We start from the raw sequence: 25,401 nt of genomic DNA, 5'->3' as shown, positions 1-25,401 counted from the left end.
AGACTGTGATATCTACTAAAGATGACAGCTTGGAATAATCCCACCTTTTGCATGATTCCTTACGCACATAAGAATTGTTGACCGCATATCATTGGTATTTTCCCAGATATCGTTGTCAAAGATTCTAAAAGAGTAGCTTTTAGGGGGAGGTCGTACAAATTCAGGCATCTATAGATTAAGTTGAATTTACTGTGCAGCCCCAAACATCACATTTTACGTATTATTATTTTCAGCCAAATCCATCCAGGAGTTCCTGAGATACAGTAAGTATATCATCACGAGTGAAATTTTGCCATTATGTTACAAAATGTATGTTAACATGGCAACCAACATGATGTTTTCAAGTTTTTATTTTTTTATAGAACATTATGGGTTCATATATAATGTAAAAATTTCAATGTTACCTTTATTATGTCCCGGTTGAAATGTACCTGCTACTCTGGTCTCGTCTTCTTTTTCTTCATCTGTAGATAGAGTAATATAAAAAGGACGTATTTTAAACTGCTGAGAATAAGGCAAAGATATAATTCTCAAAATCTCTCTTTACGTTTATTGACACACCAACTTTTTTATTTTCTGACACTGTTTTATTTTTTGTGATGCATCTAAGGACACGTTTAATTAACAATTGAAAAGTTGTTAAAAAAAAACTTAAAAACTTCGCACATTTAGTGTGTTTTACGTCCTCAGAATGAAAGTGGGGAAAAAAATAGAAAGGTTTGCTGACGTTAGCAACAGTTTTATTCTGCCGGAAAATCCCACGGACAATTAAAAACTAACCCTAGTATGATGAAATATCAAATATGTCTTACCTCGATTAGATGTAAGTTGTTTTCATTCGTTTTTCTTCCAGACCGCCACATAAATACCTTTTCACAAGCCTCGTTGGTTCTGCAGCAAGCTTGATCGTGTTTTAGACGATGCATTCACTTCCACCAAGGAAATTCAGAGCACCGCAAACCTCATGTTGAAGGGAAATTAAGATAATTCGACGGTTGAGATTCAAAAATATTACCTCAGGCAAAACAAACATATATAGCTGACACCAACATCGCCAACTTGAACAATCGTTCATTTTAGTATAAATAAACATGGTGACTTACATGTCAATCCATGTAGTTCTGTAACTTCCGTACTAATTAAAAGCAACGTCTCATGCAGGTGCATTCCCCTCCCCCACAAGTGTCTACCAACTTCCAAAAGCAGTCACAGCAACTCTCCTCTCCCCCACTTTGGTTTGATGACTGCACAGAAACTAACCAACAGGTTGCATGTAACAGAAATATAGTTTGAGCAATGTACTGAACCTCACAGTTTAGTGTCACCCTCATGTGATAAAAAAATAAATAAAAATAACTCTTTAAGTAGTCATGTGAATTCCCGAGAATTTTAGTTCAACATTTGGAATCACTCTGCATCATTTAATTAAAAGCAGGATTGTTAACTGTATGGCATACATCCACTGTGGTATGACTGATTGTCGTGCTTAGTACCTTTTTTTAAATTTTATTTTATTTTTATTTCCAACATTCTACAGTCTTTGAGTCTGAGCTGAAAAGGGGAAAATATTGTTTGGTCAATCTGCTGCTTCCACCTCATCATAAATTATTGCCCCCACTCCTCACCCCCACCGCACAGTATAACTTTGTATTCCATACCATTTAAATAAATAAAACCTTATTGCTTTGCATCAATGTTAAGCTTAAAATACATTAAAGTGAACACTGTTTATGTATATAAAGTATATCACAGCTCTCAAGCTGATCTATTCTACCTACAAAGGTAAAACTAAGATATTTAGCTTGCTACTAAGTAGTTTTATTTTAAGTATGAGTATTTATGCTACAGGTGGAGCAGCTGTAATGCGCTGGCCTCACAGTTCTGAGGACCGTGGTTCAGATCGTGGCGTCGCCCTGTGTGGAGTCTGCATGTTCTCTCCGTGCCTGCGTGGCTTTTCTCTGGGCGTTACAGTTTCCTTACACATGCCAAAAACATGCATTATAGTAATTGGACATGTGTGATTATGAGTGCGATTGTTGCGTGTCTCAATGTTTCCTGCGATTGGCTGGAAACCAATTCAGCGTGTACCCTGCCTCCTGCCCATTGGCAGCTGGGATAGGCTCCAGCACTCCCGTGACCCTTGGATAAGTGATGAGGAAAATGGATGGATGGATGGATATTGCTACATAGCATTAGCGGTTCAGCCAGCAGACAACCTAAGCACCAATTATTCAATTAATCTGTAATGATTTTAAATATTGACCGTGAGTAGTGTTATTTCCAATTTCAGTCTGCATCAATTAGTTTGCAATGGTCTTGAGAGAGCCATTTTCTCTTACATATGAAATGTGTCTTGACTTACAACTTGGCAATGAGACCTTTTTGTAGGCCATCATTTAAGACTGAACCAACTAATATTCATTTGCACTGACAAGGGGCTGCATTGCTGTTTGATTATTGGTGGATTTTAGGTGTTGTATTGGGTTTACATGCTTTTTTGCACCTCCTTTTCTTTATGTGTTCAATACCTTTTGCCTGCGTCATTTCACATTATCATACACAACTTCTTTTCTGGTCTTATTCTACTTTCTTTGTATGTATGGATTACTTGGGTTGTTCCAAACGAGTAAAAAAAAAATCTCAGGTCAATAGCACCCTTAGTAGTATATTTTGTGAAGAAAATGGTCACTTTAAATATTTCAGATGTCTTTCTTTCTCTAAACCCTCTTTTATCTACCTTTTCTTAAAAGACATCGACGGACGGCCGATGAATAAACTGCTTGATCAATGGCTCGATATCTCGGATGGTTTTGCGCAACGCTCTGGGGCACGCGTCTTGCCTTGTCATCTCGTGATTAGGATGTTCGGCGAGGTAGCACTGAAGCGCGTATTCTTTCTTGAGCATCACATTGTGCTCGCATACCGGAAGGAGTTTCAGCTATGTTTCGGTTTTCGACTCGGCGTGTAGGTGATAGATGGAAGCCATTTTGTGGCAGCCTGTGGTGGCTCGAAGGGCAGTATTATGAGCTGCTTGGAGGGAGTCCCAGGGAGTTGGCTTCAGGTTGGGAGTCCACACAGGCGCTGCGTAGTTCAGGATCCATCTTCCGATGGCCTTATGCATCGTCAGGATGGTCTCCTTTAGTCTGGCCCCACTTGGTGCCGGCAAAGCGTATTGAGTTTGGAGCGCATGATTTTTGTGTGTTCATGTAAAAGTCAACGAGGGATCGAAGGTGACGCCAAGGATTTTTGGATTACGGATGGTAAGAATCCAATTGCCTCCGATTTGGATGTTCAGTCTCATTGACTGTTCGACGGTCCAAGTGGTGAACAGCTTATTGGAGCCATACTGGTGACTGGCAGTTGTCAGCGACTCGCTCAGGGCGGGGAGGATTAGAAGCTCAAGCCAGCGGAGACAACGGACTGATTGGTTGATAGAACTTGCCGTCACCGATAGGTGTCCCTGGTTTGGGAAGCGGCATGACAGCCGTGTTTTCATATGGTTGAAATGTCCAGGGTGGCCAATGAAATTTTGGAGATGTCGGTGAGGTATTGAATAGCCTTCGGTGCAAGGTGGTTCATCATCACCGGGCATATGCCATCAAGCCCCAGTGCCTTGGAGTTTTTGGACGCTTTGATGGCCGCTCGGACTTGCGGCGTTGTGAAGCGAGGATGGTTTTCGCACGGCATTCCTTGGAGGGAGTGCAACGTAGATCGAATGGAACCGTTGGAAGGTGGATGTTCAACAAATTGTCGATTGAAACGTTGACATGCGTCTCGTCGTTTTTTGATTGGACACAGATAAATTCGATGGCAGCGTTGTCTGGCCGTTTGGTTGGATTGCTCAAGGCTCTGATGGTAGGCCGGAGCTTTTTAGGCCTCTGGAGGCTGGATTTTTCGATTTGTTCAATCCACTGATTTTGCCGGTGCTCGGACACCAGACGGTTAATCTGGCATTTGATGTTGGGAAGTCGAGCATAGGATGGGTCCGCTTGCCGGATAGTGTCATGTTCATCGGCAAGAAAGGCTGTTGAGGCAGGGTAGTTTAAGCGGACCTTTGGTCTACGGCTGGAAGGAACGTATCGTTTGGCCGCTCGATTCACCATGGTACGGAAATGTTTTTCCACCGGAAAAACATTGGTAGGGGCATCTTCCAGGTTGGCTTTGATGAAAGCCATAAAATTATCCCATTTTGCCTTTTTTAAAGTTGAGGTAGGTACGTTTTTCCGACACGACGAATTCCTCAGATCTTTCCAGTGTGATCATGATAGGGAGATGATCAGACGCTACCAAAGTCTTTACTGACCACAAGCAGTTGGCTAAGAGGTCGGAGCTAGCGAGACTAATGTCAAGTGAGCTAACGGAGTGTGCCGTGAGTCGAGTGGCGGAGACGTTGAGAATTCCAAACGTTGATGAGTCGATTTCGTCAGTAAGGTCGTCTCCACGACGGTCACTGGGGAGGTGGGGGTCGCACGCCGGGGAGTGACCGTTCAGGTCGCCAAGGACCAGGTTGTGGTCGCCGGCGAGTAGGTGGCCAATTGATGCGGAGTAGCCAGCTGGACAGGAAGATGCCGACGGGACGTAATAGTTGAAAATGGCTACTTTGAACAACCCGAACGGCCAGACATTGTTGATCAATAATGGGCACGTTTGTGGCAGGTGGCTGGACGACACGATAGTTCACGCTACGATGGATGATAATGGCTCCAGCATCCTGGTTGTGGTTGTTTCGTGGAATGCTATAGTCGCTGATCTTGTGTAGATTTGACCGCTGAGTTTGCTTGGTTTCTTGGACAGCGACAAAGAGGATCTCGTTCCGCGACATATAGTCTCTATTTCCATGCCTTGGACGCTAGTTCGTTGCAGTTTAACTGCAGGATGCGGAACGCGGATGGAACTTGTCGAGGCTTAGTTTGGCAGTTTGAGTCTGGTGGTGGACGAGTGGCGCAACATGGCACTACGTAGCGGTCAGTCCAGTCCCGACTCGAGCTTAATTTCGAGCATCGAGTGAGGTGGCACCAACTGTTCCACTTGGTCTAGCAAACAGACGTCATGTTTCGATGGATCGGTTTTGAGCAGACGCAGCAGAGGCAGGACAGGCCCGGGGTTAACCTCAATGGCGGCTCCTATTAGCAGGATGCGGAACAGCTTGGCCGGCGTGGGCCATTCCGGAGGCCAAAAAAATGGTTGCCCAATTCGTACATGAGGGTTCGAGACTTTGGGTGACTCCAGGGGTGGATTGGCGTGGTGTAGGCACATAGATCCATCACGAATGAGCACCATAAACCAATACATCAAGTCTCCTGGAGACACCCCACCTCCTAGCACTATCACCAACTTGATCGTGTTCTCAGACGTTCCGGGCTCACATGAGTTGAGCTCACGCATGTGGTGTTATAGTTTCGAGAGAATAACAACTACATTACCCGGCATGCTCAGTAGCTGGATATATAGTATATAGAAGATACGGAAGTCGCCTGGTTAACGGTACATGGTTGACAACTTGTGAGTAAAGATTGAATCCTTGAAATACGTCTGGTCTATTTGTTATACAAGATAGCAAGACAAAACAACACGCAGCTACCAAAGCGCTGACTGCAATACGGACCACTTGTTAGTATGCAGCAAGGTTGAACTACAGACCAGAAGAACCTGTCACTCAAAGAGAGCTGACTGACCACACATCAACACCAGGAACATGCAAAACCAATCAAAGGCAGCAGAGTTTGCCACAGCTCAAGAAAAGTGTCTACCAGGCTGGCAGAGCAACAAAGCCCAGGAAAGATGGGAATACTTGACATTGTGTACACCTCAGCAATGTTGGCGTTTGGAAAGCAAACCAAAAACTCAACACACTGGTTTAAAACTTAAACTGTGGATATAAGACCTGCAGTTGAAGCTAAGAAGGCTGGGACTGCCTTCTGTCTGAAACTGTCATGGTGCTGCCGGTCAAGCCTTGGTTGTGCGGGTCCCTGCGCGGACGCGCTGATCAGGAGGCACACACTTGCGCCTCACACTGGCTGATTGGCCCCGGTGTATATAGGACCCTGGGGACGACTGGTCTTTCGCCAGATCGTTGCAACCCATGCCCCGTTCCTGCACTCCCGTATCTCTGATCGTGAACCCGTGTGTACCGACCTCCGCCTGTTCTCAGACCGATCCCGTAAGCCTGACTCCTTTGACACTTCCGCCTTCTTTGATCGATCTCCCGTTTACCGACTCCTGTCTGCCCGCGGACCTGCTCTCAACGCCCGATATTCTGACTACCGCTGCTGCACCTGCCTGTCTGCCAGATCCCCGACCTTGGAGCAAAAAACGTTTATCCCAAATTACCTCTGTCTCTCCCGAGTCCTACATTTAGCCACAGCAAAGAGAGCCTGCTGACCTGATGGGAAGCCCGCAGAAAAGTCTCGCAGGTTGGCCGGAGGTGTGCCAATGTCAATTGCCTCCAGCTCTGCTCGAATGTCCAGACTCCAGCTGACACTGCCAACATCAAAGAGATGTATGACAGCGTCAAGCAGCCATTTTTACCAATACAAATGAAAACAGCATCTCTAAAATCCTCTTCCAGTAACATCCTCAAATACTGACCAAAAACAAACGGAACATTGGGTTGAGAATTATTCCCACCTCTACACTAGGGAGGCCATTGTTTCAGAAGATGCCCTCAATGCTGTTGATCGTCTGCCTATGCTAGAGGAGTTGGACAGCGAACCAATCCTGGAAGAACTGCAAGACAACATGGACTCCCTCACCACTGGTAAAGCCCCAGGGAAAGAGACTATCCTAGCCAAGGTTCTGTTGTGCTACAAAATGCCCTGGCTGAAGAGCTGCACCATCTCCTCTGCCTGTGCTTGGAGGGTGGGGGAAGTACCACAAGACATGAGGGATGCCAACATCACCACCTAAGACAAAAACAAAGATGACATGTATGACTGTAACAACTACCGTGGCAGCTCCCTCTTGACCATTGTTGGGAAGCTGTTTGTTACAGTTGCTCTGAAGAGTCTCGAGGTACTTGCAGAGAAAATCTACCCCGAATCTCAGTATGGTTTGCGTCCCAACAGATTCATCATCGATGTGGTCTGTTCCCTCAGACAGCTGCAGGAGAAATGCAAAGAGCAAACACTGGCACTCTTTGTACCTTCATAAACCTGATGAAGGCCTTACAGTCAGCAGGGATGGTATCTTCAAGATCCTGCCAAAAATATGGTCCCCACCTGGGCTGCTATTAATCATTAAATTATTCCACAATTACATGAATGAATGACTATAGTCATCTTCGATAGCTCAATCTCGGAGTTTTAAGATCAATAGCGGTGTGAAACAGGGCTGTGTCCTTGTTCCAACACTGTTCAGAATATTTTTTTGGTGTCCTGTTGAAGCACGCCTTTGGATAAGCCACTGAGGGCATCTATATTTGAACTAGATCAGAGAGCAAACTCTATAAGCTCTCGGCTCAAGGCCAAATCCAAGGTCCAGCAGAAATGTCTCCGTGATCATCTTTTTATGGACGACGCAGCAATCACGACCCACTCAGCGGAAGAGCTTCAATTGCTCATGGACCGCCTCATCTACACACACAAGGCTTTTGGGTTGACATTCAGCCGTAAAAAAACGCAAGTCATGGAGCAGGATATAGGCTCTCCACCCGAAATTAGACTCTCTAACAAAGCAATGTTGTTCACGATTTTGAATATCTAGGTCCTACCATCTCTGACTCTCTCTCTAGACCCAGGGATAGAGAGATGCATCTGCAAAGCTGTTACTACAATGGCTAGACTCAACAAGAGAGCTTGGAGAAACACCAAGTTGACAGAGCACACTCAAGTCCAAGCCTGTGTCGTGAGCACTCTCCTCTATGGAAGTGAGGCAGACAATGACAACCAAACAGGAGCACGAGCTTAGCGCCTTCCACATGTCCTGTCTCCAAAGACATCCTGCGCATCACCTGCCAAGACAAGGTAACAAACACCAGTGTACTAGATCCATGGTTCACAGCATGTACAATCTGCCTAAGCAGAAGCGCATGGAGGACAGAGGAATTCTAAAGGACCTCAATAGCGAGCTGGCACAAGAACCCGCCCCTCCGCCAGACCCAAACTCTGCTTCAAGGATGTCTACAAGAGAGACCTGAAACCCCTTGAAATTAATTTTGACTCCTGGGAGGCCACTGCCACTGACCTTAGGAAGGTCACACGCAATCGAAATTCAGAACACTAACCAAGCATAATGTGTTGATGAACATTCTCACATTTGAACCCTCTTTGGAAATACGTTAATGAGATTTTGGAAATTAAGTCTCAAAATGGGGCCTTACGGGGGTGACCTTTCACACGTAGGAAGGTCATACATCTTTGAAATTTGGAACCCTCACTGCGCGTAACATGTGGATGCACAGCATCAAATTTCAGTCACCTGCTCAATGCGTTCATGAGCTATTGGAAATTTCCCATCAAAATTGGGCCCAGTTGAGATGACCTTTTATACTTGGGAAGGTCACAGAAATTCAAAATCCAAACCCGCATGATATGTCAATGCACAGTCTCAGATTACAACTCTCTAACTGAATGTGTTCATGCGATTTTGGGAATTAAGTGTAAAAAGGGGGGCTAGTGGCTAGTTAGCGGCGATCTTTTAGTAGGTCTCAGACATTCAAAGCTTGCCACACTCCGCATCCCTGTTGTTTCAATGGAAAGTCTCCAATTTCAACCCTCAAACTCAATGTCTTTGTGAGGTATGAGAAGTTAAGCATGAAAATGTGGCCTGGTGCTTATTGGGGGTACTTTTCAAACTCAGGAAGCTTGCATGAGTTTGAAAAATGCCACACTTGCTGTGCATGGTGTGTGGATGTGAAGTCTCAAATTCCAGCCATCTTGCTCAATCCGTTCATGAGCAACTGGGAATTACATGTCAAAATACGGCATAGTGTCAGTGACCTTTCATACTCGGCAAGGTCACACGCATTCGCAATTCGGAACATTAATCGTGCATGATGTGTTGATGCACAATCTCCATTTTCAGGTCTCTCGCTCAATGCATTCATAAGATATTGAGAATTACGCTTAAAAAGCAGGCCTAGTGACGTTGACCTTCATACTTAGGCAGGTCACACGCATTCGCAATTCGGAACACTCATTGCGCATGATATGTCGATGCACAATCTCAATTTTCTGGCCTCTCACTTGATGCGTTCATGAGATATTGAGAATTACGCTTAAAAAACAGACCTAGTGACATTGACCTTCATACTTGGGAAGGTCACACGTGTTCGCAATTCGGAACACTCAATGCGCATAATGTGTCTATGTACAATCTCCATTTTCAGGCCTCTACCTCAAAACGTTCATGAGATATTGAGAATTACGCTTAAAAAATAGGCTTAGTGATGTTGACCTTCATACTTGGCAAGGTCACACGCATTTGAAATTCGGAACACTCATCGTGCTTGATTTGTCGATGCACAATCTCAATTTTATGGCCTCTATCTCAATACGTTCATGAGATATTGAGAATTATTCTTAAAAAACAGGCCTAGTGATGTTGACCTTCATACTTAGGCAGGTCACACGCTTTCGCAATTCGGAACACATGCACAATCTCCATTTTCAGGCCTCTCGCTCAATGCGTTCATGAGCTCTTGATAATTCCGCTAAAAAAAAAAAAGGCCTTAGTGCCGGTCAACTTTCATGGCGGTGACCATTCATACTTGGCAAAGTCTCACGCGTTTGCAATCCGGAACACTCAATGCGCATGATGTGTCGATGTACAATCTCAATTTTCTGGCCTCTAGCTCAATGCGTACATAAGATATTTAGAATTACGCTTAAAAAATGGGTACAGATAGCTACCCAAAACAAAAATATCACAATATGTCACAAATAATACTGTGTAAAAAATAAAAGTGCAAATGAGAAAAGTGGAGAAGTGTCAACACCTTTGTCCTCTCTCATCAGAGGTCCTGTTACAAGCAAGTTCATACAGAAGTATTACTGAACCACCTTTTTTTTTCTTATACTTTAAAAGCCTTTACGATCATAGTGCATCTCCATTTTATTCCAGGCTAACTCAAAGGTGTCTTACTTTTAATAGGAGCTACAGCATCCATGACATTTTACATTTCCTTTTTTGTGATACAGCTGTGGTCTGCATAAATTTAGCGCTGGGCCTCTTATTTTAGTATGTTTAACTTAGACACACAGGGTGGCTGAATATTTGAGAGAATCTGAAATTTAAATTAAAGAACACAAAGAATTATATCATAATTTTAATTTAAAAACACAAACGCAAAGAACACAAATGGCTAAGTCTTTAATGTCAACAGATAAATTGGGAACATTACTAGGTCTAATATGTGACTTTGAAAGAGGGTTGTGGTTTTTCCATCTATCTATCTATCTATCTATCTATCTATCTATCTATCTATCTATCTATCTATCTATCTATCTATCTATCTATCTATCTATCTATCTATCTATCTATCTATCTATCTATCTATCTATATTGTATTTAATGACTCACATTTGCATTATATAGTATACAGTAATATATTAAGTAATAAATCAGTAATATGACTAATTTATAAGTCATATTACTTGACAAATGCTTTATTTACAGCTTTTATTCAGTTGAAATGTGCTGTCTGCCTCATTTCCTCGTTGTGCAGCATCAATTCTATGGGGCTTTGAGGTCACATGACTGAAACAGCCAATCAGAAAATTCGCGCACACACACACACACACACACACACACACACACACACACACACACACACACACACACACACACACACACACACCACACACTGTGTCGGACCACAGTCTTTGTCTGTGTCACACTGTGTGTCACAGAGCGCTATGTTCATTAATCTTTGAAGTGTTTGTCACATTTCACACCTCTGGAGTCCAGTTATTGACGGAACCTGGAATTGGACGACCCCAAAAGTACCACCTTCCAACACATACTACCTTGATTGTCTAGATCCTGCTTAGTTGGCCTACAAGACGTGGTCTCCCTGAAACCTAAGACTTACCATGCAGTTCTTCTGTACACCTTGCAAATGACAATGCACTGACAATTTTTCTACCCCACCCGCCCCTTTATGTCCCACGCAAAGCCTTGGACCAAATACTTCCATTGGACCTGCAATGCTCGTTCCCAGCCTTCCTCTTCTGTTCAACATTGTTCATGTGGTCGAAGGTGCCTGTTAGAATTATTATAAATACATTGAACATGTATTTGCTACAAAGCAAGACTAAGTATTATCCTTGCTTTGGACAAATCTCTTTGTGAGCGGGATGTGTGACCCAGTTGTGCCTGGAAGGAGATTCAGCCTGCTGACTCAGCAGAGGACCAGGGCACATCAGTTAACACTTGAAAGGAATGTTGTTTTTGCAAGAATGTGCTCAAGTTGCAAACTGTTTACGGTTCCCCATCCCCCTTAGCGACTTTGTAAGTGGGGTCCTGAGAGAAGCAAAAAAGAGAGGCAGAAGGGAAAGGCTGATTCAGAACAGGGTTGGAGGGGTTGGAGCACAAAGCCCAGAAAAGCTAAAATATGTAAATACATGGATTAGAAAATACAATTTCGCTGGGCATTTTGATACGCCCCAAAGAAATCCAGCTGAAAGATGACATAAAATATAGGAATAAAGGGCACCTTAATAAAATGGCCCAAGATGACAATATCCAAATCGTGGTTACAAAAGGATACAAAAAAGAAAAAAAGAGGGGGAGCTTTAAAAGTAGTACTGTCAGTGGTCCACGGTGCTCCTGAACTTGGCAAATGGATTAAAAGGGTTCCCTCAACATATGATATGTTAAAGGGATATAACTCGAAGGGGAAAACTAAATTAATAATTTGAATTCTAAAAAAAGTGTTGAAGGTCGAGAGGAAACGGGTAAAATGTAAATGACAAAAGCTCTCTCAGCATGCGGTCTGGGTGTAGGACAGGGGCTTCTCCTCAGGCAAACACTTCGTTTGATCTCAGGAGAAACTTGAGCCGTGTAGCAGCACAGTGCAGCCGGATAAAGTATTTATACAGAAATAAACAAAGGTATCCGAAAAGAAAGATTGTGTCAAGAAGGAAAAAGAACAATTAATGTTCCCCAGAAAGGATATTGATGAGACAGGACTCGTGTTAAAGCAAGACTCTCTCCAAAATTCATATGTACAATAAACCCTCCAATGTGAAGTAAGACATAACGTATATAAACATTCTTCCTGCTTATGAGACATCTATGGGTCGTCAGAATGTTGTCCTAAAATGAATGTCTTTTGACACTCCGAAAACGAAATGCGCCACAGTTGCGTTCTTGTGTGTGAACCAATTTTTAGATTTGGCTGATAAGTGTGTGTACTGGCAAACTTAATTGGTACTATAGGTTTCCTGTGGTCAAGTCAGACAGATGATGGAACTAAACAGTACTTACGGACAAAACAAATGGTATATGACAAATGATCTCATATATACTGAATGGGAGACTTTGACATTTTGGGGCACATCAGAACCCAGCAACAGATTTTACATTTGTACAAAATGAGCAAAGACCTCCAAATCATTTTTAACACCACTAAAGTACCTTTGAAAGCCCCTTCTTATGAAGGAGCAAATATTTTTTTTTTCTCTGGCCCTGTGCCTCCGGTAACTGACACCTCACTTTGCTTCTTTGCGAAAGCAAAAATAGCCTCAATGCCGCAGAGGTAGCTAACTAGTACCCCTTCTCCTAAATGAAAATTAAACAAAGTAAGACTGATCCAAAGACTGAGGAGAGAAAGAAGAGGCTGATGAATGGTTTCAAGTAACTGCAGGTATTTCAGGACAAAAGAATAATTGGCTTCTTATGGTGGAACACTCAGTAAAAGCTTCATCAAAAGATTGTGCTTGCGTGGGTCCAGACCACAGATTATACTGGCGCTATTACCAGATAATGGTACCTTGGAATTTACGAGTGGAACAGTACTTGATAATGAATGTAAAAACATGGGATTCTGCGTATCCATTAACTAATTTTGAAAAATAAAAACGTTTTCTAATGTAATTTCACATGCATCGAATTGATAGTAACCGGAAACAGATTGGGAAATTTATGAGCATTGATTTGTAACATTTAAGCCATTGTCGCGTAGTGACATCTGGTGGAGAGGAAACAGCCTTTTTGACAAATTTCCAAAAAAGATAAAACTGGTTAAAAAGCTTTGATAACCTTATTATTACCATTGTCTATTCATCCCATGTCTGTAATTAAACATACATCTACGGCCCTGATGTTCCTCGTGGTGTTACATGTGAGTTTAAATTGGCTGATCAAATGGCAGCATGATTTAAGTCCTTCATCTGTTGGTGGTGCACGCCCAACAAACAAAAGCGTAGAAAATCAACTACATTTATTACAGCGTACAAAAAAAAATTGGGTAATTGGACACAGAGTGGGCTTGAAGCTGTGCATGCTCCATCACTTAAGTCATTCCAAGGCGGAGTCGCTGTTGACATATTGGATGAGAGAGGAGAACTCTGTACGATATTTGGAGAACAATGCCACACATTGATCCTGAACAACACAGCTGTGGAGGGCAGTCACACACTGAGGCCATAAAGGGCCTCCGAACCCTTAATGGGAAATGTAAAAAAAACATTTTGGTGTTTATACTTCCGTGAGGGATTCCTTGATGAATGCCTTTGGAAAATACAAAGCCATAGTGTCTTCAATGTTGGTAACAGTTGCCGTTTTTGCAGCAATTTTGTGTGGATGTTGTTGTATTCCTTGTTTACTTGCTCTCATTGTGAAACTCAACACTGCTCTCTCAATCACGAAGGAACAGGTGGTGTATCCTTGTATCTCTCCTTGAATAATGAAGAATATCAATAACAGTGAGGGCGATGCTGATTTTCCATTAAATTTGGCTGACTTGTTTCTAGATTCAGATTATGATTAGAAACATTTTTCTCCGAGTGCACGTGTATATGTTTTCAGAAAAAAATGATTCTGTAACTGAAAATCGTTCAAAGAAGTTAAGAAAATTTGTGCAAATACATAAACAGGAGGGAGATGTTGGAATTATTGTCAATATATTTATCATGTATTTGCTACAAAGCAAGACAAAGTATTATCCTTGCTGTGGACAATTCTTTTTCTGAGCGAGATGTGTGCTGTGCCTGGAAGGAGATTCAGCCTGCTGACTCAGTAGAGAGTTAACACGTCAAAGGAATGTTTTCGCAAGGATGTGTTCACGCTGCAAACTGTTTACGGTTCCCATTCGTCCGTAGCAAATTTGTAAATGGGACCCTGAGACAAGGAATAAAAGTGGGCAGAAGGGAGAGGCTGATTCAAAACGGGGTTGGCGATTGTCCTGTTCTCCTCATGAGTATTTGAAAGACTCATGAAACCCTTTTCTGTCTCTTCTTCTTTGTGTGTTTCATTCCAGCAGTTAAGTGATCAACCTGACAGAACCCAATTTTCATTTATTCTTTCTGTGGGTTGCTGTCGTGACAATGTTCTCAATTCTTCCTTCCTGTGCGTAGCGGAAGATTAACACTGGTTTCACCTTGGCTTTGCAAAGGATGATCATGTAACAAGCATGTATGAGCACACCAAAACGGGACTTTTCGCCTCTTTTTTTTTGCTTTATTTTTCTTCTGTCGGAAGACCACTCCATTTGTGGAGTCAAAATGCAATGCTTGCTGCGGCCAACACCAGTGCCCAATAATTTTGGGGAGATTGTACTGTGCATTGTCCCCTGACCTGAAGGTGGCCTTGCGGTGTCCCAGGAGTGCCTTTGTCTCCTGTGTCATTCAGGATTTTTGATAAGGGAAAACCTGGATCTGTTCATTTATAGTCACAGTGTCTTTACAGTTTTTGATGTAAGACAGAACAGTATTTTTGTGTTCCTGGAGGTTCTGGTGTTCAAATAATTCCCAAACAGTGCATGAAAAAAAGTCCTGCAGTTGAGATAGTCCATTCTCATGCTATGTTGTAATTGTCTTTGTTTGAGGCCTTATTTGTTTACGTGGGGGTGTATGTGGGCGTGAGGGTAACGCAGACATGGTCGGATCCAGCAAGATGAGGGAGGGGGTAAGCCCTGTATGCATGTTTAATGTTAGTTAAACATGCTCCAGGATTTTGTCTCCCCTGGTGGGACACGTCACATGCGGGACGAAAGTGGCTAAGACAGTCTTTAAACACGCTTGGTTGAAGTCACCAGCAACAATCAATACTCCGTCAGAGAGGGCAAGATGCTGTTTGTTTACAGTCACGACCAGAAGGCAAAGTGCTCCGCTAATGTTAGCGTCCGCCGGGATATAGACAGCTACCAGATTGATTACCGTTAGTTCCCTCGGTAGATAAAAGGGTCTGCATAAGACTGCAAGGACCTCTAATTCAGGTGAACAGAGGGTGTCGATGATTCTGCTGTTAAAACACCCTTCATTGTGCACATAGACACAAATCTCTCCCCTGCTTGGTCTTACCGGAGTCTTTGGTTTTGTCTTGTCGATGTAGCGTGCGGCCTGCTAGCAAAACTGCAGCGTCGGGGTAAATATTTTCTCACCTCATGGCCTGAACGTCGAGGACATAAAGCATCAATCTCATCAAAGAAGATGACACAAGGAGCAGAATTGCGGCCCCTTTGAAAGATTTGTCTCACAGCCCGCTCACTTTCACCAACATACTGAACAAAAACAAAGAGGAATTAGAATTAGAAATGGGAGCCACATGTTGTGGAAATACAAGCATTCTTATTTTGTTGTAATAAAGTTCAGCTGATCAGTTTGTACTCCTGACTCTTCATTCCTAAACAGGGGTATAAATAAGCACAGAAAACAAGCCAAAAACGTGAGTGGTTGCCTTCTTTGTGTGATGTGCTCTAAAATTAACAAAGTGACGTGTCCAGTTTTAATCCGCAAGGCATTGGACTATACCATACATTTTTTTTTTTTTAAGCGGATAGATTATTTTTCCTCTCAGCATCAAAAGTGAAAAAGGACAATCTTGAACACTTTGTGATTGACTTCATGGATTTAAGAGAAGAGAAACAAGGAGGAGAAACAAACTAAAAAAAAAAACAAAAAAAAACTGAAAGTCGACAAAAACATCTGAACTATTTAAAAAGTTAATAAGAGGCACCTTAATGTAGTAGTCGTAATTTACTAGTTTAATTTAATTTGCTAACTGGAGGAAGCAAAAGTTTCTTAATTTAAGAAACAAACCTCAAAAACCATCATTTCTCATGTAAAATGTGCATTTTTTGACACCGCAAAATATGAAAAACTAATGGCTTCAGCACTCCCGTAACCCATGTGAGGATAAGTGGCTTGGAAAATGGACATGGACAATGATGGGTAAAATACATAGGTAGATTAAAAAGGAAAATGAAAGGCATTTCTAGTATATAAACATACACCATCATTGAGAAGGGTTAGAAAACTCAAAGCTCGCGGGCCAGATCCAACCGCCGCATGATTTTGTCTGGCCCGCGAAGGCAAATCATGTGTATAGACTTTCAGGATTTTTTAAAAAAAATCTGTACCAAACTTTCAAATTGTCAAATAAATGATAATGTTGAGATATAGCAAGCATTTTTGTGGGACCAAATATGAACAAAAGCTGAAAAACCCATTACCCTTGATTTCTAATTCCCAAAACAGCGAATAAATTTAATGTGTAAATAGAATGAGGCAAAAGATTTACATGGCTTCACAGTCATGCAGGCTCTCTCAGGGAAACCGTAACTACAATGAGACCTGCGACTAAAATGAGCTTGACACCCCTGAAAGGTTATAATAAAATTGTAGAATTTAATTCTAATATGCCAGCGCCACCTAGAGGCCATAAAGAAGGTGAAGCCTACACTCCCAATTCAAAATCACAGGGCTATGTATGATTCCAGAACATGTAGCGTTGTGCTCTGAAGTTTACATACCCTGGCAGCATTTGTGAAATATTTTTTAAACATGACTTTTCCTTTCGGCTTGTCCCACAAGGGGTCACAACAGCGTGTCATCATTTTTCCATTTAAGCCCATCTCCTGCATCTTCCTCTCTAACCCCAACTGCCCTCATGTCTTCCCTCACCACATCCATAAACCTTCTCTTTGGTCTTCCTCTCGGTCTTTTGCCTGGCAGCTCCATCCTCAGCACCCTTCTAACAATATAATCACTCTCTTGCCTCTGGACTTGTCCAAAACATTGAAGTCTGCTCAATCGAAACTTGTCTCCAAAAAATCCAACTTTGGCTCTCCCTCTAGTGAGCTCATTTCTAATCTTATCCAACCTGCTCACTCCTAGAGAGAACCTCAACATCTTAATTTCTGCCTCCTCAAATTCTGCTTCCTGTTATGTCTTCAGTCCCACAGTCTCTAATCCAGGGGTGTCCAAACTTTTTGCAAAGAGGGCCAGATTTGGTAAGGTGAAAATGTGTGGGGGCCGACTATTTAGCTTGACATTCTTTGAACCATTAACATTAAATACAAATTAACTTTTTGGGATTTTTTTTAATTTAATTACAAATGGCATACTTTTACTTTTACATTTATTTTTACATTTGGTTTTTACCGAAATCACAAACCACAAAAAATTAAGAAAACTATAAAGGATATCTAAGTTCATGTGAAACATTACATATTATTCACTATTATATGCTCACCGTAGGAAAAGTGCTGAAAACAAAACAATGATCACTGCATATTCAAACTGTGATTTTGACCATCACAAAAAAATTAATTAACTGAGATTTAAGAATTTATTCAACTCAGAGGACTTAAAGGTCTTGCCTGCACTAATGTGAAGTGTGATACTGGGATCTTGACTGCAGTATGTAGTCCATGTCTGGCTCAAGAGCAGTGGTTTTGATGCGCAAGACGTCACGCAGGTGAGAGTCACTCAGTCTCGTCCTCATGCGGCTCTTATTAATGTTCATAACGGAGAATGTCTTCTCGCACATGTATGTGGAGCCAAACAAGCTCAGCATTTTCTTAGCAAATGTCCGAATTGCTTGGAACCTGCCTTCATCCAGCTGGCGGTAGAAGTTGACAAGAGGGAGCTGTTGGTGCCGACTGCGATGCTCGGCGTCACACTGCAGCTCAATGAGCTCCAGTTGCAGGTGGTCTGGAGCGTCATCAGGGTCCACGGAGAAAGGAGAGGAAAAAAGCGTGATCTCCTTTTCAATAGCTGCAAAGTCCCGAAAGCGCTGCTGAAACTCCTCAACCAGAGATGAGATGTCTGCTGCATACTTTGTCATTTGCGCACTGATATTGATCTGTGGGAAACTGGTCACAATTTCCTGCAGCGACGGGAAATGTGCGGTATTGGGCTGCGCCTGTGACAGGTGTCTTTGGAAAAGTAGCAGCTTGGTCCGAAAGGCTTTGATGTGTGAATACAGTTGGCTTACCACTGCATTTTGCCCTTGAAGGCTTGTGTTCAGCGCATTCAGATGTCGCGTTATGTCAACTAAAAATCCCAAATCAGCCAGGTCCAGAAGCTCTTCACTCACGTTCATGTCATTGTCCACTCCTCTTAAAAAGATCAGTAACTGAGCGGTGTCGGACGCATCCGTGCTTTCATCGCACGCTAACGAGAAAAAGTCAAACTCAGTTCCTTTTGCCTCTAACTGTCTCTTAATATCTAATGAAACGTCTTCAATTCTCCGTACCACAGTATTACGAGCCAGGCAAATATTGGCAAACTCTTGCTTCTTCGCGGGACAAATTTTCTCAACCATTTTCATTACACAGTCTTTAATAAATTCACCCTCAGTGAAAGGTTTGCAGTGCTTTGCAATCAGCGTTGCCACTTCGTAGCTTGCCTTTGTGGCATTTTCATTTGACTCACGGACTCTTGTGAAAAAGCTTTGCTGTGCCGTTAAAACAGCTTCCAGTTGCTTCACTTTTTCACCGCGTTTGTTCCCAGTTAGCTTGTCGTAGCTAGCATGTTTCGTCTGGTAGTGCCTCTTGATGTTGAATTCCTTGAAAACAGCCACAGTCTCTTGGCAAATTAGGCAGACACAGTTGTTTCGTATTTCAGTGAAAAAATACTCAAATTTCCACTTGTCCTGGAAGCGGCGGCCCTCGCGGTCAACTTTCCTTTTTTTGTTTACAGACGCCATGTTAGAAATGGGCTGGGCTGAAACGATCACGCAAGGTCAAGGGTCACGGCGGCCAGAGTGCGGCCACAGGGCTACTGCCATCTTCTGGTGAAATGAAAAATATGAAAAATAGCTTTTTGTACACATGTATTTTATACTGTGGTCAACAGTGCTGGCGGCCCACATATTATTGATTTCATGATAGAGGCCGCGGGCCGGTAAAAATTTGTCCACGGGCCGCAATTGGCCCGGGGGCCGGACTTTGGACAGGTCTGCTCTAATCCATCGATCATGGCTGGTCTCACCACTGTTTTAAAAACTTTGTCCTTCATCTGAGCCCAGACTATTCTGACACAACACACCAGACACCTTCCGCCAGCTGTTCCAGCCTGCTTGGACCCATTTCTTCACTTCCTTACCATACTCACCATTGCTCTGGATTATTGACTTAGGGTTCATACTCAGTCTGACCAAAAAAATGTAAGGGCTTTTAGGGGCATTCTTAGGGGCCGACACAAAATAATTTAGGGCCGCCACGAAAAATTTAGGCCCATCGTGGGAAATCAAGAGTAAGGAAAAAAGACTCACCCAATGGTGCCATCAACCATTCTTGGTTCATCAAAGGTTCCAGTACCTCAGTACCTGTGACAGTGATCACCTGTCGCCCCTTGTGGTAGTTCTCATTATATGACCATTGTCAATGTCTTAACATAATTACCTCACATGAGTGAGTATATTGGTGGGATGGTGCTGAGAATGGAGCTGCCAGGCAAAAGAGCAAGGGGAAGACCAAAGAGGTTTATGGATGTGGTGAGGGAAGACATGAGGGCAGTTGGGGTTAGAGAGGAAGATACAGAAGATAGGCTAAGATGGAAAAAGATAACACACTGTGGCGACCCCTAATGGGACAGGCCGAAAGACAAAGAAGAAGAAGAACAGTCTGCAGAAAAACAGATTCTAACTACAATTGCAACCATATACACAAATGTCTTCTACTGATGTCTGTCTCAGCACCCCGACTCTAGCTCCTTGAGCCTACCCAGTGCCTCCTCTATGTGTTGTTGCAGGGGTGCCAAAGTGGGTCTCTTGTCCTTTGCTCTGCCTCTGACTGCATTGGCCTCGGTGATAAACCTCAGATTCCTCTTTTCTTCTGCCTCCCCACACAGCCTGTCAGCCTTCTCAATAGGCGTAGATATGTCAGTCTCGATTCCGTCTTTTTTGGCTTTGATGCTGAAAGGAGTGTTAATTAGTGATGCTTCCCATAACCGTTGAATACCCAAATGTATTGTGCAACCATGGTTATATAAGTTGTTTTTCACTCACTTGTTTTTCACTTTCGTATCACTCACTTGTTTTTCGGATCACTTGTTTTTCTGGTCAAGACGTCTGGACCGTTTCATTATCTTGTTCACATGCATACCAAAGACGAACATTGTTGTGGGATGTCTTGACAGTTATGGCTGCGTAAGATGTTTCTCAGAGCCTGAAGGACACACTTAGGTGTCAATAGTAAATCAGGAAACAATTGTTGCGGCGCCAGGTGGGACGGGTAGGCCACCCGTCCTTTCTCTCGCACGCAACTGAAAAGTATAATAGAGAGATGCAGAGTACAAACAGGTAGAGTCTGCTGCGGGTTTCGTACGGACGCCCAGCTGGTTGACAAGCGGACCTCTACCTGGGTGAACGGCTCTCCACCTTCTCGGCATAGGTAAGGGGCTCATATGATTGATTTCACGCAATGTCAACTGTGTTTTGAGAACTTGCATTTGGTCGAAATAAATATGCCAGTTATTGAGGCTAAATAGCATTTGGGAACGTTGGTCTTTTGTTGAGTGTCGTCTTTGTCTCCTGAGCACCGACCAGCACCGATCCTTTCAATAAAACAGAGCCTGTCTACTCTGCCTGAGCTGCCTTCCTCTTCTCTGCCTGTCTTGATGCATCCTTCTTCTTGTTTTCCTCCTCTCGATGCTGGACGTAAATACTTCTGGCAGAAGACACAGCGACCAAAAGCTTAGCCACCATGTTAGGCCCTCCATATTGCTGGACCACCTCCACTATTTTCCTCTGAGCAATCAGTGACTCCTTGCTGAGGTTGTCTCGGTGACCTCCTTGTTTGTGGAGAAGCCTCTTTCCATCCATGGGACAGGAGCAGCAGCTGCTTTATGATGCCCCATAGCTCCTGGAATTGCTGGATTTCCTGCTGATGCAGAGTGGAGTGCAAGAGCGTGTCCAGCCTGTCCTTAGAGATGTTGAAATGAGAGAAAGTGACTCTAATCTCATCTTCCTGGATCTTTCACTCAGTCTGGAATACTGGAACAGAATTCTGTCGCAATTGCTTTCCTCCACCCTTCTGTGATCCACCATGATGTTTAAGGTTTTTTGGAGTTTTTTGTTGTTGTTCTCCTTCTCATCTTTCATGGCAATCTGCCGAGGGAGCATCCAGTTTAGTACGCGGACTAAACTGTATACGATGTGGGCCTTCTCCAGCAACTTTTCCATTATGTTTACCAGGAAAGTTTGGCAGCTCATTCTAAATTCCTGCTTTACATGGTCAGTTGCAATGCCAGATTTCAGAAGCAGCAAAGCTTATGCCTACTTTTGATAAATCCACCCAGTGTGACTTGTCACCCACATTAATCTTGACAAGGCTGGTGAGGGAAGCTGCCTTTTCTTTTAAGGACTTCAGGCTTGATGAACTTTTCCATCAGAGTCTTGATGAGGGTGCCCATGTCCTTTGCGATGAAGGGAAGCATAGGCTTGTCAGTCTGGTACAATTTCAGGAATGGTTCCACCAGCCTGGCGCACATGAGAAAGAAGTGAAGCTTGGCAACAAAGAGGGGGTCCTGTGCTGTTTTCTGAACAACAGTGAAGGAGCTGTTGGTTGGGCAGGTCACCTTTTTCGTCCTTGCTGCCGCGCAATAATCTCATTCGTGTGGCATCAGGGTGATGGCTCTCTCTGCCACATTCATGTTTTCAAGCCATCTGTGCTTCCAGAACATGAGAGGGAGAGTGTTGGATCGGGTGACTTGTTTAAAGTCCTCGCGCCTGGCAGGTGCATCGCAAAACAAGTTGTAGAGGCTGTACAGAAAATCTTCCACCCCCCATCCAGCTGCCTCGCAACCAATTCGACATGCATTATGGAGGATGTGTAGACCGCAGCTTCCAGTCTGCAGCATGCGGCGGGTGGTCATCTTTTCTATTTGTTCTTGAATAGATTTGTACAGCTTCCAATTAACATTGGGGCCATCCATCGAAACCTGGAGCAGCTTTTGGTGATGGAAGTCACACACGATAGGGTCCAGACGCTCCTGAAGATCCGTTGCTGCTGAATGTCCCACGAATTCAGAGGTGAGGTAGCAAATGCGGACCTGGTCATCCATCCACAATCGCACATGAATGTCCTGCTGCTTCTCTTGCATCTCATGATTTAGAGACTCATCAAAGAGGAGGACATAATCTGATTGAGGCTTCACTTTCTGCCTTAGTAGAGATGAAAAGTGGGCAGCGATGCCAAATGTAGCCAGGTACGAAGTCTTCCTTTCCCCACAGTGGTAGTTTTTAGAAATGTCACTGTCTGGAAACATGACTGCAAACACTTTTGAATTATTTTCACAAGATTTGTAACTTTAATGGCTGCAGATGAGTTTTAAAGTCCACACAATCTCTGCCTTTAATGAGTCCATTTTCGTGTATTGAACTACGTTCATAAAGTCTGACTTCTGGCTGGTTTAAGTCGTCGCTGACTGGACAACTGTAGGTGCGCATGCACTGCCAGGACCACTGCCTGAAGTTGATGCTTCACTGTCTTGATATTTTGACAGGAACAGATTCATACTAACGGAAGATGAGACAGTCTTCGCCAAATCAGGGTGTCTCCTGTTTTTCCGGTGCGCTCCAATGCTTTGACGCCCATCTTTCCAAGCTGATAATTCTGTTTGCACAGATGACAGTAGAACGTGTGCCGATCTTTTGGATCTCGACGAACCCAGCTCCCAAACTCCTTACTTTCGACCTAAATATCTAAGTATCTTGAAAAATGCACTTCCCCATGATACAAGTTGGATCCACCAAAGAACTACCCTACGTCGTAAGACGAAGTGAAATGCCTACCCACGGAAACAATGGAATATCGACGACAAGATGGCGACTAGTTGTGAACACAGAGTGACTTCCGTTGACAATTTCCGGTTGTTTTGGACGCCAGACGGATCGCTATTTAATTTTTAAATAGTAAGTTTCTTTCGGCTTGTCCCTTTCGGGGTCGCCACAGCGTGTCATCTCAGATGAACGCACATATATATTTGGCACAATTTTTATGCCGGATGCCCTTCCTGACGCAACCCTTCTCAGGGAGTGGAGGCCCCAGTGGGATACGAACCCACAACCCCTGGTTTACCAAACCAGTGCTCTAACCACTGAGCTACAGGGCTTCCTCCTATTTAATTTTTAAATAAGATTATTATTTTTTTCGGGACAATTTAGATTTTTTTTAAATTTAAGGCCTTTTTAAGGGCTTGACCGGTTTTTGGTGAATTTAAAGGACCCCTAAATGCACCCTCGGAAATTTAGGGGTTTTTAGGGACTTTTAGGGCCGCGTGAGAACCCTGTGACCCCAAGTATTTGAAGTCATCCGCTCTCGCGATCTATTCTCCCAAGAACCTTCTCTTCCCTCTCCAACCCTCTCATCCATGGACATAAATTCTGTTTTACTTCACCTTGTCTTCATTTCTCTCATTTCAAGTGTATGCCTTCATCTTTCTAATTGTTCCTTCACCTGCTCTTTGCATTCACTGCAGATCACAATGTCATATGCAAACATCATGGTTCAGTTGGATTCCAGTCTAACCTCTTCTGTCAGCCTATCCATTATCACAGGAAACAGGACGGTGCTCAGAGCTGATCCCTGATGCAGTCCCATCTCCACCTTAAATTCTTCTGTTACACCTATGACACACCACACCACTGTTTAGCTGTCCTCATACATGGCCTGTGCAGTTACAGTGATTTGACGAGTGCGTATGCGCCCATGCGCCATCACACTTGCAAATCTGCACAGTTGAGCACGAAAAATCACGAGCGTAAAATTTGTGACAAATGGAAAAACATATTGAAAGATGTCGGTTATTTTGTGTAGTCTTTACCAATGTTCCCTCTAAGCTGCCCCACTGCACAATTGGGCACTAACCGCACACTCAGCGCATGTGAAAACCGCCCCAGCGCAGTGAACCACAGCCAACATCTTTTTTTTTTTTTATATACAGAAGCACATGGTCTCTAACAACAAGCTTCTGCTCAGCCTACTAGTCCTTCCAAGTTTACCTGACGCTGTGCCACTCCGCAATTGGGCACTTGTCGCACATGAAAAAAGACCCAGCGCAGTGAACCACAGCCTGACGTCTTTCTTTTTTAATACGGAAGCACACGGTCTCTAACAATGAGCTGCTGCTCAGCCTACTTGTACTTCCAAGTTTACATTACACCACCCCCATCCACTCTTAACAGGGTATAACAGGGCTCATAATGACAAACAGAACACACACCCGCAACTATATCTGCAGGCTTGACTGGTGGACCACACCTGTAACTTTATACCTGGGGGGATAACTGATCACACCCGTACATTTTTCAAATCTGAGTGACTGCCTTCTAACATATATCTCCGCCATACCAGACTTATGCATTTAGTATCACAGTTCCTCTGTCTTGGCATCCTCAAGACAATAATGCATCTATGGTACTCCTTTGAGGCATGAAACCAAACCGTTGCTCGCAGATACTTCAGTCCTGAGTCTAGCCTCAAATATTTATATAATATAAAATTCTAATAGCTTCATTGTGTGGCCCATCAACTTTATTCGTTATAGTTCCCACATACCTCTAAATCGCCTTTGTTCTTAAAAATGGGTAGTAGCACACTTTTCCTCAATTCTTTGGGCATCTTCTTGCCAGCTAGTATTCTGTTGAATAAATGGGTCAGAAACTCCACAGTCACCTCTCCAAATTGGTTCCACGCCTCCACAGGTAGGTCATCACGACCGACTGCCTTTCCATTTTCATCCTCTTGAGCGCCTTTCTAAGTTCCCCCTGAATAATTATTGCCACTTCCTGGTCCTTCACACTTGCCTCTTCTACTCTTTCTTTGCTCTCATTTTCTTCATTCATCAACTACTCAAAGTATTCTTTCCATCTATTTAGCAGACTAACAGAGCCAGTCAACACATTTCCATCACTATCCTGAATAATGCAGCCCGATGGGGGGCACAAACCAGTGCAATCTGTAGGCCTTCCCAAGCCTGCATAAATGCAGAGGGTTGCGTCAGGAAGGGCATC

General features: G+C 43.4%; 1 protein-coding gene across 16 annotated transcripts in view; it reads right to left on the bottom strand.

Moving 5' to 3' along the window:
- Positions 1-25,401, bottom strand: part of nvl (nuclear VCP like) — a 167,483-nt gene that overhangs the window by 26,363 nt on the left and 115,719 nt on the right. For 10 of the 16 annotated variants that reach the window (XM_061836670.1, XM_061836669.1, XM_061836675.1 and 7 more), the window contains one exon: positions 15,542-15,661. In XM_061836670.1, coding sequence (XP_061692654.1) covers positions 15,542-15,661 — 120 coding nt within the window. Of the gene's footprint in view, positions 1-404; positions 962-15,461; positions 15,662-25,401 lie in introns of all 16 variants that reach the window. The other 6 variants (XR_009797372.1, XR_009797375.1, XR_009797373.1 and 3 more) reach the window with 4 other exon arrangements.

This window comes from Syngnathoides biaculeatus, chromosome 12 (assembly GCF_019802595.1).
Source record: "Syngnathoides biaculeatus isolate LvHL_M chromosome 12, ASM1980259v1, whole genome shotgun sequence".
Lineage (NCBI taxonomy): Eukaryota > Metazoa > Chordata > Actinopteri > Syngnathiformes > Syngnathidae > Syngnathoides > Syngnathoides biaculeatus.
The sequence above is the reverse complement of the archived record's forward strand: the minus strand, read 5'-3'. Positions and strand labels throughout refer to the sequence as shown.